The sequence below is a fragment of the Manis pentadactyla genome, chromosome 4, assembly GCF_030020395.1.
Source record: "Manis pentadactyla isolate mManPen7 chromosome 4, mManPen7.hap1, whole genome shotgun sequence".
NCBI classification, from domain to species: domain Eukaryota; kingdom Metazoa; phylum Chordata; class Mammalia; order Pholidota; family Manidae; genus Manis; species Manis pentadactyla.
The window spans coordinates 43,205,779-43,223,028 of NC_080022.1; the positions used below are offsets into that span (position 1 = coordinate 43,205,779).

The window sequence follows — 17,250 nt, forward strand, 5'->3', positions numbered from 1 at the left end:
AATTAGCCATTGTGAATTGGGTGGAGTCAGAAAAAGAGGTTGCCTGTCCTTTTATCTATAGGACAACATTTTTAAAATCAAATATTAAGACAGAGGGTGTTAGAACAAAGCAGAGACAAACTGAGATCTCTTTAAACAGAAGTAAAATTACCAGTGAAATTCCTGATGGGCCAAATAATACAGGAAGCATATACTTTTGCCCTCTTATTAAGATGAGGGATATATTTCCTTAAAGCAGAGAAAGGTTTTACAAACCTCTTTTCAGTTTCCCAGTCTCTCATCAGCCTCAGAAATGGCAGCCATTTCCTATTGTCAGGCAGCTGGTGAGAGATGCAAAGTACCACCGCAACCAAGAATTCAGGAAAATCAGGGTGGATGCCAGGCCTCGGCTTCTACAGTTCTGCTACCAGAAAGAGAATTTTGGAGAGAGTTAAATTTTATATTCACATGTTTTTAGCCAGGTATTAACCATAACTACCTCCTTAAATATGACTGATTCTATGATTATAAGATTTTCAACTTCTGTGTTAACAGCCTATTTTTTTTCCGTTTTGGGGTCTAAAAAAAAAAAGACCTCAGAGTGTCACAAATTCTATCAAACAAGAAAATGAATGAATTTAGAAGCCTTGGGAAACTATGAAGTTTGTGCCACTTTTCAGGTGTCCCAAGATTTGGGTTGCTTTACAGGAATAACTAAATTCATAGCAAAGTCAGGCAATGATTCAAGCTCGTAATAAAATATCCTAAGTCCATTTTACTTTAAAGCCTTCTAAGTATGCTTTGGAAGGCATCGACCACAGCAATATGCCATCTTCCAGAAATGTATTCCTATACCAACAAGACTCTTAAGAAATGGGAATCACTGTAAGGGCACACCCTTAAGCAACTATCACACTGCACTGAGCTCTTGAGAATGTCCTGAAAGCATCACTGATTGGCTGCTTCTTTGCAAGAAAGAGAAATGAAATTCAGCAGAAGCAGCAACTTTTCGAAGGAGAAAGACGGTTTGCCTCTTGGAATGCTATTCTGCTAGAATGGGTTTACCGAGAGCTATGTTCCTCTGGAGCTTTAAATCTGTGGACCGTTGCATATCACCCCGCCTTTTTTTGAACTTACAAAATACTTTGTCTCTGGTTTGGCGGGAATATAAAGTCTGGAAAATTAAATGCCTAAAACTTCAGATTACCCAAATGACATACATGCAATAGCATTCCTTGAGGAATTTATTCAACCCAATCCCTTGCATGTAATTAGCCAAGGCACAAAAACTCCAAATTTTGCACCGCAAAGAGGAGGGAAAATGCAAGGGTCTTGCTGCAGTTGCTGGAATGTACAGGGAGCCACTTTGTTACAAGTGTATCAGACATCCCCAGCGCCAGGGATTTGTGGGACGCTGTTCGTCCTTGCTCCACTTGCTCTGCAGCTCCCAGAGGTGGCGGTTGCGCTCTGAAGGCAAATCCCGCCAAGCTGGCGGAGAAGATGCTGCGCACCCCCAAGTGCTCGCGGTGCCGGAACCATGGCTTCCTGGTGCCGGTCAAGGGCCATGCGGGCAAGTGCCGCTGGAAGCAGTGTTCCTGCGAGAAGTGCTTCCTGATCACCGAGCGCCAGAAGATCATGGCTGCACAGAATGTGCTCAAGAAGCAGGCCTCCGAGGAGGAGCAGGAGGTGTCCTTGAGTGAGCAGAGGCCCCTGCTGCCCTCTGGGGCCGTGGCCGCTGCCCCGGGCTCAAGCCACCTGGTGCCTCCGCCTGTCGCTTCAGGAGGCAGGGAGCTGGGCCCCGAGTGCTGCGTGGCTGCCCGCTTCCCCGAGAGGTCACCGCCGGGTCCGAGCCCTGGCCTGAGCCCTTTCCAGCCAGTTCTGGGTGGCCGCAGCTGCGGCCACTTGGGGCCAAGCGAGCGAGCCGCAGTGGCTGTGGGGCCCCAGATCGGGATGGAGGCCGCAGGCAGAGGATACCCCGGCCGTCTGGAGCATCACAGGCCACTGCCTAGCCCAACGTTCGCCAACTTCGGTAAGCTCTCCAGGCTCCGAGTGGCCTTGCCCGCTGTCGGTTCCTTTCGGGCTGCAGTCCTCCCCCGCAGCCCCGCACGCTGGGGCCCAGGCCTACCCGGATCCCGTCAGGATGGGCCCTTGGTGTAGGGGTGGGGAAAATGCTTTCCCGGGGTAACCTTGTTTGGGGGAACTTTTCTCTAAGTAGGGATTTAGGTTGGGTTCCTTTTTGCAAAAAAGTAAAAAGAAAGGAATGGGTGGTTCCGAGGGTTTTTTAACATCTAGCCACATCTTTAGCCTTTACATCTTGTAAGAAAAAAATGGCCTCCAGTCGACTTGGCTGTGGCTCCTCCACAGAGATGCTTGAAAGGGCGGGGGATGGGGCTGGGGGGGCCAGACCTGCTGCGCTTGTGCACCTCTTCCCGCCCTTTTCTTAGGCTGCAAGCTCTTCCCATAGGACATCCCGCGGGTGGGCCAGAGCAAGGACTGATTGCGCCTGCGCGCTCTTCCTTCCCAGGCCACACTCTGGAGGCTCCTCCCAGAGGACTTCCCATGGGCCTATGAACTGGCCCAACACCCCCTGCACTCCTTCCCGCCATTTTGTCAGACTGGAGGCTCCTCCCTCAGACTTCCTGTGGGTGGGTCTCATAGCTACTACTGCGCACCTTTCTTTCTCCCGCTTTCTGTGCTTTGGAGGCCCCACCCCAAAGCCTCCCCTGGCACAGTGTGCAGGTGCACAGTCTCCAGTTCATTCCAGCGCATGGGATTGGGGCAGCTACTCTGCTCTCCAGGGGTGAACAGTATCTCTGTTGAGGTATTGTTGAGACTTTCCTCTCCCCTCCCACCATATGTGTGTAAATCACATTGTTTCCTGTGTCCTGCTGCTTCAAATCCCATGTAGATTGGAGGCTTTTAAAAATGAGCTCCCTTTGGGTGCAGATATGTGTTTTCGTGATTTTGCCAATGGCAGTATGGTAGAAAGCACAGATCTGAGGCAGGAGGCGGGGGGCTGCTGTCACCCCAGGCAAATTTCTTCCTTCTGTAGCAGTCTCTCCCCTCTATATGCTAAAGACTGGCTTGGATGCTCTGTAAAGGCTATTTCTGTGTTCTGGGACATTCTAGGGAAAATCTAGGTCCAAAGGGAGCTAGATGGGGAAGATACCCAAAACAGCAATCCTAGGAGGATATCTTTCCAAGGACACAGTGCCTTGCTTTGCTCCATCTCTCAGTGAACAGGGACTGAGCACTTAACTATGTGCCAGACAATAGCAATGAAGGGATGAGGGGGTAAAGGCACATTCCTTGCCCTCAAGGACCTTGCCCTTCTGGGAGGGACAGCACTGATCAAAGAATCACAAATCAATTTATAGAGCTCTAGTAACTGATGGTTTGGCGGGGGTCTGGGAGAGTAGAAAGGAGCTGCATGCTGTGGACTTGAGGCAAAGTGAGGGGGAGAAGCCTTCCAAGCATCTGCAAGGCCTTGGGGTAGATGAGAAAGAAGCTGCTAGGTTATAGTACATGCGGAGGCTGGAGTGGAGGCTGGCATGGGGCTTCATGGCCGTGCCCAGGACTTTTTCTAAGAGCAGTGGGATGTGGTTGAAGGGTTTAAAGAACAGGGAGGGTCAAAAGCATAATGGGTGTAGGTATTCTTTGTAAATGGATATGAGTGGTTATGATACTACTACCTTTGGACAGGAATGTGATGCTGTTTTTCCCAGCTCTGTGTATTTTTAACACTTTCCTCATGCATGCCTTTTCAGGGCTTCCTCTGAGCATGCACTCGGATCGTGTCGTAGGGTCTGAGCACCTGGAGAGAGAGCCTCCGGAGCTGTATCCCAGCCGCCCCAGCATGCACCCCTACTACCCCGTCCGGCTGGGCTACCAGGATGCTGCTCTGTCCACAGGGATCCCCCTGCAGCAGGGCTACCAGCATGTGTCATGCAGCCACTACTATGGGGCAGGCTTGGTGAGTCCCATTCCTGAGTTTCTGCGTTCCTCCTTATCCCAGCCACCCTTGCTGCTTTTACAGATCCTCAATCCCAGGAAGCCAATTGGTGTGTCCACTCTGTGCCAGGCCCTGAGCACTGGTAGGAGGGATACAACATTGACCTTGGACAGTAAGCACCTCTGGGAATGTGCACGGGTAGACAGGTCTGTTCACGTGTTGGCATATCAGCCCGGGCTGTCTCAGGTGCTTTTCAGAGCTGTCGGCTGAAAGGCTGTGGGAGCTCAGGCAAGAAGGAATACGGACACATTTCAGATAAGCGTGGGGAACAGCCACACAGTAACACTGACTGACTGACCACTCACCTTGATTCATGGAATGCTGATGCTAAAAGGGCCCTTCATTTTCTTGGTACCAGGCAGGAAATGTCGTTTTCCTGGAGCCACACAGTTTAGGGCAGAGTCAAGAGCAGATGTGGGTACCCCACCCAAAAGTATGGTCCACTTGCCCCTGCAGAGGGCTTACATGAAGAAGTGGTATATAAGCTTAATCATGAAAAATATGGAAACCTACCCCCAGACACCAGTCACCCTAGTAAATATCTGTTGAAAGAATGAAAGAAACTTAATCCTTTTGTAAGGTCAGTGGTCATTTACTAACTGGTGTGCTCTTTAAGTCTGGAGTTTTGAGTACTGAGTGTGTTAGAGTCAGGCCATCCCTGTTGTGTGAGGTATGAGTTGGGTGATCAGGTTTTGTGGCATTAGTTACCAGCTCCTTCCAAGCCAAGAGAGTTAAAAGCCCTCTCCTTTAGGCAGGAAGACTGCAGGATAGTGAAAGGCCTGGGTGACCAGTCCTGACTTTGGCCCCATGAAACTGGACCTGTTGGGGAGGTTGGCTCAAATGCAGCTCAAGTTCATGGAAATGTAGACCATCATTACCTTTACTCCCTCCCCCAGAGCTAAAAGCCTAACCCTGGATGATACAGAGATGTTTCCCTCGTATGAAGGGTGGAGAAAACTGAGGAAAGGGCAGGCTTTTTTGGCTTCATGTGGGAGGTGATTAAGAGGAAAGATGAAAGCTTAACATTTCCAAACTGAGAGTCATTAGCTGCAAAGTGTAGAGCCAGTATGAGGGGGTTCTAGCTCTGTCCAGACTGGTCAGGCATGCAGGGCACTGGGTTCCCACTCCTACAGCAGTCCCCTGCAGCTCCTCTTCTTTCTCTTTTAGATATTGTAAAGTTTTACTTATAAATAGTTTTTCATTGATTCAAGGGAAAAAATTTTTGAAAACCAGTGGTCTTGATAATTTCCAAGTGCCTGCTGACCTTATGTGTATCCTCAAGGCATGCTTTATTACTTCATAGAGTAGAAGAGGGCTCAGAAGTTAAGTACTTGTCCAAGGTCACAGAACTGGTGAGTGAGGACTGGGATTCAGATTACACAGCTGGTCAGCAACAGAGTGGGATGATTGCCTCACTTGCCCTGATCTGGTACCCAGAAAGCTTTGTGCTAATTTAGGTGTGTCGTGCAGAGGTAGAGCAAACATGGCCCTTGACTCTCACCACCAACCCTGCCTTGCCTGAAATCTGTGGTTGCTGGCCACCCCATTGCAGCCCAGAGAGAGCACAGCATCTCTAGCATCCACACAAAGAGAGGGGCCTGGCCAAGTGGAGCACGCACCCACCGTCTGCTCACACAGAAGTCTGGATAGAACCTGGCGTCCAGGGTAGCACTTTGATTGACGGGCCTGCCAGACGGCCTTTTGTTAGGAGTGTGATCTCAGTTGGTTTATCTGGGCCTGAGCTGCCACCACAGGCCCCAGGCAGTAGCTGTGATCTAGGGAGAGACTTGGCTGAGCAGCTTGGAATTAAAGCATGAATAACCCCCCTTCCCACCCTCTTCACGTCTGTATAGAGGATCAGGCAATTTATTTGTGTAGCTGTTTCAAACCTAAGGGCCTGTGAACTGCTTTCATCTGTCCTGCTGCCCCCTGGCCAGGCTCTGAGATACTCCCCAGGGATGTCTTCTACCTTCTATTTCTATCCCTGCCCTACCTGCTGCTTCTCTACTTTCTCTTTTCTCTTCCTACAAAAGAGCATAGGCCTGGGGTTGGACAGACAAAGGGTCCAATCCTACCTCCATAGTTCACTAGCTATATGGCCTAGGGAGGTCACCGACCTCTGAGGACCTACTCAGGTTCTTAGTCTGTACAATGTGGTATAAGTGCCCATCTCATAGGGCCGTTGATAGATTGAATAAGTTGTAATGCATGTAAAGTGCCTGGCACAGTGTCTGGCATGTAGTAGGTACTTAAAAGTGGGCTTTCTTTCCTTCCTTGTAGTCAGGTTCAGTCAGGAACTGTGAGTTAGCCTAAGACTGCCTTGAAGCCTCAGGCTCATGTGTGACTCACCAGTGTGGGGCTGTATGCAGGGTTTTTCAGACTTCCTTGACAACACTTCGGGAGCACTTAAGAATATCCACAGAACACTGGGGTTCTCCGTTCTTCACTAGATCCTGAAGTGCTGACGTATCTGGGTGGAGAAGTAAAGAATAGGAAGCGCATCTGAAATTCATTAGTATTTTTAGTGCATTCATGTCTTTCTCAGTGAAGCTCTGAGCTTTGTAGTCATCACCCCTTTAGATCCCCTCATTCCTGCCTTGTGGTCCTGTGGCTTGGGGTTAGCTTCCATCTTCTGAGGGAGAAACAGAAACACGGAAGGGCTGACCACCAAAGCCCCTTCCTGAGGTCACTCAGCCTCCCTTGCCTCAGTAACAGCTACACTACACCCAGGTCTTCTGTCGCATTAGAATAGGACCCCAGAAGGCCCCTGACTCTTGAGTCTGAGTTGCAGCATGTGCTAGAAAAATGGGACCCCAAGTGATTGAGATGCATTTGGACCCTTCCCTAGACAAGAGCAGTAGAGTCGGGCCGACTTGGGATCCCATTCTGCCCCTGCCTCTTACCAGCTCTGGGGCCCTGGGCTGCAGCTGCATACCACTGACAGTGAGGATGGTGTAGAACCTCCCTCCGAGGGTCATAAGGATGGGATGAGGTCATGGGTCTACGCAGATACAGAAGGGCTCAGTCAGTGCATCTCTGTGGCTGTTCCCCAGGCTACGCGGAGAGGTGCCTGTATTGCTTCTTGCCTTAGTTATTTGGCGTGTGTTTGCTGAACACCCTGTTGCAAGCGCCCCGTGCCCAGTTATTTGGGTCACAGAGGTGAATATACCCCATGGAGGGCGCCCACCGAGGAGAACGAAACACGTTTGACCAGGGCCTTTGGCCTCCCCTCCCCCCGCTCTGTCTGCTGGGTGTGCCCTGCAGGTGCCGGAGCCGGTGGGAGGCTTCCAGCCAAGTTACTACCCGCCGCCGCCGCCGCCGCCGCCGCCGCCGCAGCAGCAGCAGCAGCAGCAGCAGCAGCCGCCGCCCCAGTTCTTCCCGCCGGGCTTCCTACCTGCGCTCCACTTACTCGCGGCGCCGCCGCCGCCGCCGCCGCCGCCGCCGCCGCCGCCGCCGCCGCCGCCGCCTCCGCCGCCGCCGGCTTGCTCTCCGACGGTCCTGTCGGATGTGGAAAGGGCGCCCGCTGGTAAGGGGGCGCCAGTCTTCCAGCTCTAGGGGGAACCAGGAACACTGGAGGAAGGGGAGCCTAATCTGAGGTAGATGTGAAGAGAAGAGAAATGGGCAGCGGAATGTAAAATGTGCTGGGTCCTGCGATAGCTCTTTCCTTCCACCCTCCCTCAAAATTCCAAACGTGAGCATCGAAGGGAGGTGGGGGCCCATTCTCAGGTGAGGAAACCAATAGGACCCTGAAAGGTTCTTGTGCTTGTAAATGGCAGAGCTCAGGTTTCAACAAAATTCTCTATCTGGCTCCAAGTCTAATGTTAATTCCCTCACCTTATCAGCACCTGTGGGCAAAAAGACGTGGAGGACGGTGTGCATGTGGTGTCAGGAGGCCAGAGGTGCCAGGCCTCTGGGGCTGGGGTGGGGCCCTTCTGGCCCGGGAAACGGCAGGTGCTGAGCCTGGAGCAGCAGCAGCAGCCGCAGCCGGTGGGGCTGGTGGGGATGAGTCCTCTGCCCAGGCCGCTCTGCGGAGAGAACCGGACCACAGAGCGGAGACTCTCCATTCCAGCTGGGCCCCTGGGCACCTGTACCCTCCTTTAGGCCACAGTCTTCTCATCTGTAAAATGGGCCCTTCACAGGGTTGCTGTGAGGGTTAATGAAATACTGGATGTGGAAATTCTTTGGGTTTTCTTTGGAGGGCCTTTGCAGCTTTACAGGTTCCAGGATTTTCCCCTCTCATTTCGATCTTCCTCTGAGGCTCCTCAGGAAAAGAGACTGAGGCCTGTTGCCCACTTGTGTGTGAGATGCATAGACCTCCGAACTGGAGAGACGGTCCAGTGTGGCTTGAACATGCTGGCCCTGCGGCCAGACCGCCTGAGTCTGAGTCCAGGCTCAGCACAGCCAGCCGTGTGATCTTGGGCAAGTCACTTCATTTCCTGCTGCCTCAGTTTAAATACCGGCAGGTGGACTTGGGGTCCTTACCACATGGTCCTTGTCCCATGAGGTTTTTGTGAGGACCAACAGAACCAGAAGTGATGAAAGCATTATGATCATCAGCTCGCACTGTTTCTCCTAATCCCCATGCTGCCTGATGTTGCAAGGTGGGGATCATCTCATATGACAGAAGAAGCTGAGGTTCAGAGCTGCAGAGTGGCTTACTTCATGCCACCCAGCTTGTGATGAGCAGAGCTGGAGTTTGAACTTGGGTCTGTATCTTGTGGCCAGTCGCCTGATACCTAGCAAATTAAATGCAAATTAATTCTCAGAGGGAGCAGGAATGATGGGAATGCCTAATGGAACATTTACATCTGAAAGTTGGTCATTTTTCCTTTTTCTGAATCCAGCCCCTTCATTGTCCTTCACAGATAACCAGGATGCGGACCTGCCGTGTGAGCCCAACCAGCCTTCATCTCAGCAGCAGCACAACTAGGCCCAGGCCCTCTGACCCGCAGAGTGGAGCCTTGGGGATGCTGTTAGAGCAATGATTTTCTTGTCTGGTTTAGTGATGTGCAGGGTGGAAGGATAGTGATAGGCATAAGATGATAGTTAATTCCCATTTCAAGGTAGGAGGAAGGAGGGAGATTTCTAAGTTTTCTCAGTCTTAAAATGTAGGAGTGAAGAGGAACATGGAGGATGAAGTTACCAGGGAAGGGCCAGGGCTTTGAGGAGTGGGGGAGCTAGTGGAAGCTCACATTTAGGAGTGAATTTAAGTGTCTGGGTTGTGCTGCTGTTCGGTCTTTGATTCCCTCAGGCCCCACTCCAGGACAGGAGGCACTGTCTGTCTGAGCCTCCACCTGGTGCCTGCGGGGAGCAGCCAGGGCCAGGGCTCTGCAGTGTCCTTCCCTGCTGCTCTGTCTCCCATGGTGTGCCTGGCCGCTGCCCCTCACCCCTTCTCCAAGGGGCTTTACCAGTAAGCATTCTACCACTGGGGCTGCTTCACCTCCCCTCCATAAAGGTTAAGCCGTTATAGGCATTATTTCTGGTTTAAAAAAATTTTTAAAGTTTTATTATTTGATGTTTTTGTAGTGATTGCTAACTTTAAAATGTAGGCTGTTCTTAAGCACTAATGCAATTCTCAGAGAACAGAGTGGAACTTCCAGATCATCCATATTCTTCTCTGGGGACTATTGACTGTTGAAATAAAATGAGCAGTGAAAATCCTTGTGAAATTCTCTCTTTAAACCCCGGTGCAAGGCAGCACTGGATAGCAGAGTTCGGGGCCTGCGTTCATGCCCAGTCGGCTTGCCCTTTCTACATACTTGTTTAAGCAAGTCCCTCCCTGTTCTATCTCCCTCTCCCTTTACTTCAGTTATCAAGTGAGATCCTTGGGCTGGGATGGAGTTTTTATTACCATTATTACTGCTGTTACTAATTTTTTTTAAAGCAGTGGAGACCTCTTAAGGAAATCTGGTGCAGGCACATAAAATGTAAAGATTTCGTTTAGTTTCCCTTCCCCAGCTTCTTTTATGGTCCCTGCAGAGGGGCATGGTTTTAAAAAACAACTTGACCCCATTTTTGTGTTTCAGAGTTTTGGGGCTCTCCCCTTGGTTTCACTTGCACCTTCATTTAAAAAACATCCTACATCTCTACTAGATTCAGAGCTTGGCAGTCATCAGTTCTGCCCATGAGAAGCCATGGAATCTAGCAGGAGAAACAGACAATCCAGTGGGACTGGTACAGGGGGCCATGGGGTGGCCAGAGGAAGCCTTCTGGAGAAGTCAGGGTCTCACTGCATCTGAATGGCAAGATGAATCAGGTAGAGATAAACACTCCCAGTTGGACACAGAGGGTAGGGGACCTAAAGTGAAGATTCCAGAGTGAGGGACAGTGTCCTGTTCTCTGTCCAAGGAAGGACTGGTACCCAGGAGAACAGGTTGACCTGCTTCTTGTCTTACTTGTGGGCAGGGCGTCTAGGTATCCTCCTAGAACAGGTGACAGGAAGATCACTGAGAATTATTCTTTGTTCTTTCAACATCAGTGTGGTGGCTGGGGTCCAGAGCCTGGGCCTGCTCTGTTTGAAGGCATTGAAGCAGGTACAGTCATGGGAATTATCCAGTTACTGCCCTACAGACAAAGTACTTTCAGCAGGGTAAACCCAGGCATGCTGAGGCCCACAGGTCAGCCCTGGCTTCAGTCTGGACCTGATGATGCAGTGATTTGGGACAAGCCAGGCTTTAAGGCTGAAGCTTATTAGTCACACCAGTGCTGGTTCAATCCCTGGTCCACAGCGCCCCAGGAGCCCTCGGAGGGTGGAGGAAGACCTGGCTTCTGGTTCCAACTGGCCTCACACCTTGCCCTCACTAGACACCTGACCTGTCAGTATGACCAGGTGGAGCTGATCTTTTAACTTAGACTTCATATTTTGAGAGGTTTTTCAGTCAAGCTGCATTAATCAGTAAAGCTATTTCTGATTAACACACACAGGGGTAGGAGGAGACTGTCTGACCACACTGGTGCCACACCATTGTACACCATTGCAAGGAAACAGCATGCTTAGCCTGGGGTTAACTCTGCCTGCTGAGAAGAGCAATCTCCTGTTACCCTTTGTAGGGATCTGTGCCACAGGACTCCAAGGAGGGGAGGGTCACTCTTTTCCTATGGCCCTGTGATCTGATGAATCTCGGCTGGTCAGTATCTTTCCTGCAGCCCCACCGGGGTGCAAAGATCAGCTGTGGGCTAGGGTGGGCGCTCTGTCTTCCTTACCTCTGGTGTGAACCCCAAGTTCGGAGGGCCCCAGCCTGTCCTTTACTGTGTGTTCTCACATGGTTCCTTACCCTGGTGAGGTCAGTGGACCCCTGTTCCCTGTAGCATTCCCAGTCATCCAGTCCATGCTTCCTGAATGCCCTGCAGCTCCAGGCTGTCCAGCAGCTTCAGCATGAGCACTGGAGCACCAGATCTGCTCACGTTGCTGCCTTGTTCACATGTCTCCCATTACTCCCTACTGCTCTGGGGTCAATATCTTCAATGCAAACTGCCTGCCCACCTCTCCAGACTCCTCCCTCACTGGGTGCCCAGCTGAGGCCTGTGGCGGTGGACTCGACCAGGTCCAGGCATAATTCCTGAGAAGCTGGAAAAGAATGGGAAGCAGCGCGACTGAGTGGGCATAGGGGTCAGGAGAAGCGCTACTCATCCCAAACAACGGGGCTTGGCTCTTGGAGAATATCCTGGAAGGCAGCAGGCTGGCGCTCCCTGACGCCGGATTCACTGGCAGAGCGCCGCCAGCAGGGCGCGCGCGAGCAGCAGCTGTGGGCGGGGCCGGGAGGCGGCGAGATCACCGCTGGGGCGGGGACTGTTGCCTAGCAACCGGTTCCACCCAGACGCGCGCAGGTCCAACCACGCGTGTCTGATAACTACACTGGAGGAATGAGTTTCCGCACCGCCAGGCTGGAAGCGCCACTCAGGGACCTGGTGTCTCCATGGTAGATCAGAATCATGAGCCTCTAAGCTGGGCAGTGTGATCGCCAACCCCTCAGCAATCTTTGTGCTGCCCGTCCTGAAAATAGATGCCCTCTTGTCTTTTGTCTTCAGACATCAGCCCCAATCCCAGCCCTCGTGTCCCAAGGCGTAGTCCCCTGCTTTCTCTCTTTCTGCACTTTTGCGCACGTTGTCTTCTGCCTTGACTCCTTCCGGTTTCACCTACTTGTCTCCTACTTACCCTTTCAGATTTAGTTCAAGGGCCCTCCTCCAGGCCCCTCAGCCTAGGTGAGGAGGCTCTGTAGGGCATGCCCAGGCCCTCTGCGGTCCTCCATTCCACGGAACCCGCTGAGTGGATGTCCTTCATGCCAAGTCTGTGAGCTTCCTGGAGGCAGTGACAAAGTCTGTCTCTGTGTCCCCAGCTCCCAAAGGGGGCTTGGTGTTGGTATGGAGTGCCGGTTGCAGAATGCGTGGCTGAATTTCAGGACCATCTTGTGTGAGGGTTGAGGGTTGAGTTGCCCTGCCTCTGAGCATTCATGGCAGAATCTTTTGCCTTACATTTGTGCTCTATCTGCTGAGACCACACAGGGCAGAGGAACAGGGAATCAGCTTCACTGGAGCTGTACTGTGTGCCAAGCACTGCACCCCTTCCCTCATTACATCCTCACAACAACTCAGGGAAGAGGCACCTTGTCATCCCTATTTTATGAAGGAAAGTGAGGCCTAGAGAGGGATAGTGATTTGCCTGAAGTCACACAGCTTATAAGTGGCTGAGGGCATGCAGAGTGCAACATACAACCCCAGTTATAGAATTCTAATATTCATTTTGCCCTAATTACTACCTTAAGAGGTTTGAACATGGACCACGTGTATGCACCCCAGTTTCTTACAGATTCTAGCATAGCACAGGGAGAACATCCTAAGGACGTTAGCCTCCTGAAACCACTGGCTACAGCACACAAATCTTCCTGAGAGAATGCTAAAGATGGTGTCATGGTGATCACTGTGGGACATGCCCTCAGGGTCTCCAGGCCAGAAACCAATCACTTTTCCTGTGACCTGAGCTCCCGCTGAGGCCTGGGGTTCACCACAAGCCCCATCGTATGAGCCAGGACTGACAGATGCTCGTTCTTGCTGCTGGAGTGGAGCCAGGAGGTGTGTTTTCTAAGGCTGAACCTTTAGGTTTGGTGCCCAAATCCTACTGGAGAGAAACTGTCCCACTGTGATGGTGCAGTTTTCCTGGAGGGTGAGGTGTGGGTGCTCTGCATCCTCTCGGATGCACCAGAACACCCACTCTGGGCCCAGGGCAGGGGATGAGGCCCTCTCCCTGCAGCCCGAGGGATGCTCACAGCTCCTTCCACTCCTGGGTGCTGTGGTCTTGGTAGGCCTGGGCCTAGGACCGACTTACTGGGGAGCTGCTTGGAGACTCTAGAAGGAGCCATGGCCTCTTTTCATTGGCTCTTCCTTCTTACCCCTTGGGCATATTGCATATCTTTTCAGAGCCTCCCTTTGACCCCTGTCACAATGGTTCAGAGGTGTGCTGAGGATGCAGGAAGCTCTTGTGTGACCAGCCACCTCTGATGACACCCCTCAGTGCAGAGTATATGGTACCTATGACATTGGATGACTGAAGGCGGCATCCTCTTTGAGACCATGTCAGGAGGTTAAGAATGGCAAAAGCTAACAGCTATGGCTCTTTACTTCTGGGTGCTTGCCATGTGCCAGGCACTACACTGAGCATGTTCCACAGATTCTCTCTGAATCCTCACAATGACTCCTCCAGGCAGACCCCATAATACTTCCATCTTACAGATGGCAAGACTGAGGCCTAGAGTGGTTAGGTTCTTGAGCTGTGTCTATAAATGGCAGAACTAGGATTAAGTCCAAGTCCACCTGAGTCCAGAGCTAAGTCCCTAACCACACTGTGCTCTCCTGCTTCTGAATGAGGGAGAGCTTGAGTCCTGGGGAAGCCGTGGTGCTTCCTGGGACATGCTGCCCACCTGCAGTCCACCCAGCCCAGCTGTGTGTCAAGGCACATGGTCCAGCTGAGTACAAAGAACAACCTAGCTCAGGTCTTAATGTAGGGAATGAGATTATTTTTAAAAATTTCCCAATCCCTTTAATTTCATTTTGAAAAAGAACAAAGATGCATGAAGTCAATTTTTTTTAAATGAGTATTAAGAGTATATTAAAATCTAAACCTAAACCCTTCTATGAGGGAAATTTATTAATACTAATGCTTTTAATTCAATTTAATTCAAATGCAACCTAGGAAACAGTTTTGATTTTTACTGGGATAATTTCTTTTCATGCTTATTTCTTCATCTTTCTCCAGACTTTTGGTTTGTTTTTGTTTAAGAATAATTAATTGTGAAATAACTAGTATAAGAACATGGTAAACAATTTAAAAGTGTTAAACCACCAACAGATTTTTTTACCCACCTCTGTTACCCATTCTCATTTCTCTCCTGGGAGATGTCTCCTCTTTGTGTCCTTTCAGAGATTATTTGTACAAGCCTTTATTTTGTTTAGCTTATTTTTAATTTTGAGATAATTATAGATTCACATGCAGTTTGTAAGAAATAATATAGAGAAACCTCATGTACCCTTTATCCAGTTTCCCTCAAAGGTAACATTGTGCACAACTATAGTATAATATCACACCAAAATATTGGCATTGACACAGGCCACCCAATTTATTCAGATTCAGTTTTACATTTTACATTTAATTTTTGTATAAAGTGTGAGGTTTAGGTTGAGGTTCTTTTTTCTTTTCTTTTTTTAAACCCACGAATGTCTAATTGCTCCAGCACCGTATGTTAAAAAGGCTATCCTTCCTCGATTGAATTATTTTTGCACCTCTGTCAAAAATCAATTGAGCCTATTTGCGTGTCAGAGTTTTCTAATCTGTTCCATTTATCTGTTTTTTTTTTTAACATACAAACAGTAGCATATGATTCACACTGTTCTAAACATTTCTGTTTTCATTAACACCAGATCAAGGCTTCTGGGCCTTTTTTGAGCCTTTGACCCCCTTGTCAGTGTGGGAAAGCCTGTGGCCCCTTCTCAGAGCAGTGCTTCAAATGGACAAAATAAAACACATCAGGTTATAGAGGAAGCCGTTTATGTTTAGTAGACTTATCAAATAGAGAAATACATTTGCAGTTTAGTAATCTACGTACTTCTTTACTAACACACTAACTAACAAGAGTCTGTGGTGGGAATAATCACTATTCATAGTTTCAAAGTAGTGATATGCCTGATATTTGGGGATACCTGCAACAACTGGGAAGTGATATGAGGAAACCTGTGATTTTTATTTGTGACCAAAGTCACTGCTAATTCTACTGTGGTTTGTGGCCTACGTTGGAAACACTGAATTACAGTTAGAGGTCAGTGAAAACAAGATATAATATTCCACAGCCAAGTTCACAGAACCGTTAATCCTCTTCAGGACCTTCTTCTGCATTAGAGTTTAGAGATCCCCACCCTCCTCATTCTTGTTAGCAGCTGTGTAGTAGTTCATTGACTTTCTTACTTAATTTCTGTAACCAGTGCTCTGCCATGAGACTTTTAGGTTGTTTCCAATCTTTTTTCTATTACTCTAACTTAATTTTTTAAAGGTTTCTCCTGCTAAGATTTTCTTTTCCAGCTGGGCCACCAAGCTGACCTCTCTGCATTCTGAGAGATCCATGGCTGGCAATAAATACAGCCGATCTGCAGAGGGCATCTTGGCAAGCAGGCTCCGGCCCGTCTTTCCTTCCAGGGCTGTCCACCCTCTACCCCAGGGCATCCTCCTCCCCTGCCCCAAGCCCTGGCCAGGGATTCCACACTAGCCCTCGTGAGCTAGTGGGTAGGCAGGCTGGGGAGGGTTCTCCCAGCTGTGCAGCATCCTGCCAGCAGATGTACAGCTTCTCTATGCCTTTGTGCTACATGTTATTAACAGCAGATCGTAAGATGCTGACATTCTATCCTGTGTGCTCTGTACCGGAACTAGCACCGGCATTGGCCTGTCAGTAATTAGCTGCTGGGTGGTGTCTTTACTTTATGTTTTTTCATTTTATAATTGGAATCAGAACATCTTTTTTCTTTCTTTCTTTCTTCTTCTTGGTAGTAGATGCAGTCTGTGAAACACTCTGTGTGGACTTGGCTGTTTTTCCACATTCATGGGCAATTGATTTCCAGCTATAATCCAGTCACCCAGCAAACAGCCTCCCAACATTGTCAGCCATTTGCAGAAAGTCACTTCCCCGCCCCTCCACTTGGGAAAACAGAGATAATGACACCTTATTTTGAAAGGTGTGAAATATACCTGGCTCTGAAACGTTGGCCGTGGCAACTGTCATTCCTTAATTATGTCAATGTTTTTTAACATCTGGCTTTTGGATTTTTTTTTTTTTCAATTTGGAGTGGATTTTTTACTACTACAATATATCAACATCAGTCATGGGATGATGTCAGCCACCACCTTCAACATCAGCAACAGTACATGTTCTATCCACAGAGTCAGTAAGCAGTTACTGGGTGCCTACAATAGGCCAGGCCTTGGGCTGAGTTTGGGATGAGACAGATATTTCTCTCCTACATCCCAGCCTGGGCATCCTAATACCCCTATCTGAGTACTCCTCCATGTAAAATCCCTCTCTGGCTCCCCACTGCTCCGGGACCCAGGCCCAGCTCCCCCGGCTGAGCTGCAAGGCCTTTCACAACCCACAGTCCAGCTGGCCATTGCCAAGTCTTCTAGGTCTCTTAGTCCCCATTGCACTAGAATTTTCCAAATGCCTCCAGGACTGGCTCATGCATGTCCTCTGTCTGAGCCACCCCCAGGCCTCATGAGCACCTGCACCTTCCCTGAGCCTCTCCAGGCCTTGCTCTCCTTTGTTGCCAGGTATGCCCTGTACTTCTCCTTCCAAGGCTTTAGGGCACTTGCCTCTTCTGTGGGTTTGTCGCAGGTAAGTATTACATCTGCCTCACCCACTGAGGTCACCGGTGATGATCTCATGGCTGAATCCAGTTATCAGTTCTCTGTCCTCTGCTCCTTCGACCTCCTAACACATTTTACACCCATTTCTCTTGACTTTTGGGACACACTTCTCTCCTGATTCCTTTCTCATGGCTGCTCCTTTTCCTTCTATTGCTACTTTCTCACCTTCTCTGCCTGCCTTCTGCATGTTGGCATCCCCAGGCAGGTCCCAGACCCTTCTTTCTTCTTGCCATTTTCTCCAGAGTTGCTCATCCAGGTCCGTGTCCTTACACTGTATCTACTATGCAGAAAGGGCTAGCCTGGGCTCTGGACTTGTGTCACCTTTGTGACATGCCCTCCCAGGCCAGCTGGCAACTCTTTG

At 49.8% G+C, this 17,250-nt stretch overlaps 1 protein-coding gene across 1 annotated transcript; it reads left to right on the plus strand.

Annotated features, from left to right (window-relative positions):
• The first annotated feature begins 1,473 nt into the window (after window positions 1-1,473).
• Window positions 1,474-9,585, plus strand: DMRTB1 (DMRT like family B with proline rich C-terminal 1). The gene is made up of 5 exons (XM_057499456.1): window positions 1,474-2,008; window positions 3,747-3,952; window positions 7,256-7,527; window positions 7,834-8,078; window positions 8,857-9,585. The coding sequence occupies exons 1-5, from the start codon at window positions 1,480-1,482 to the stop codon at window positions 8,919-8,921; spliced, it is 1,317 nt and encodes a 438-aa protein (XP_057355439.1). The 5' UTR covers window positions 1,474-1,479; the 3' UTR covers window positions 8,922-9,585.
• The last annotated feature ends 7,665 nt before the right edge of the window (window positions 9,586-17,250 follow it).

What these genes read in the sequence shown, in the direction of transcription:
- DMRTB1 (XM_057499456.1), top strand. Translation starts at nt 1,480, where the DNA reads ATGCTGCGCACCCCCAAGTGCTCGCGGTGCCGGAACCATGGCTTCCTG. An exon ending in CCCAACGTTCGCCAACTTCG is followed by an intron (nt 2,009 to 3,746) that starts GTAAGCTCTCCA and finishes ATGCCTTTTCAG; the next exon opens with GGCTTCCTCTGAGCATGCAC. An exon ending in GCGCCCGCTGGTAAGGGGGC is followed by an intron (nt 7,528 to 7,833) that starts GCCAGTCTTCCA and finishes TCACCTTATCAG; the next exon opens with CACCTGTGGGCAAAAAGACG.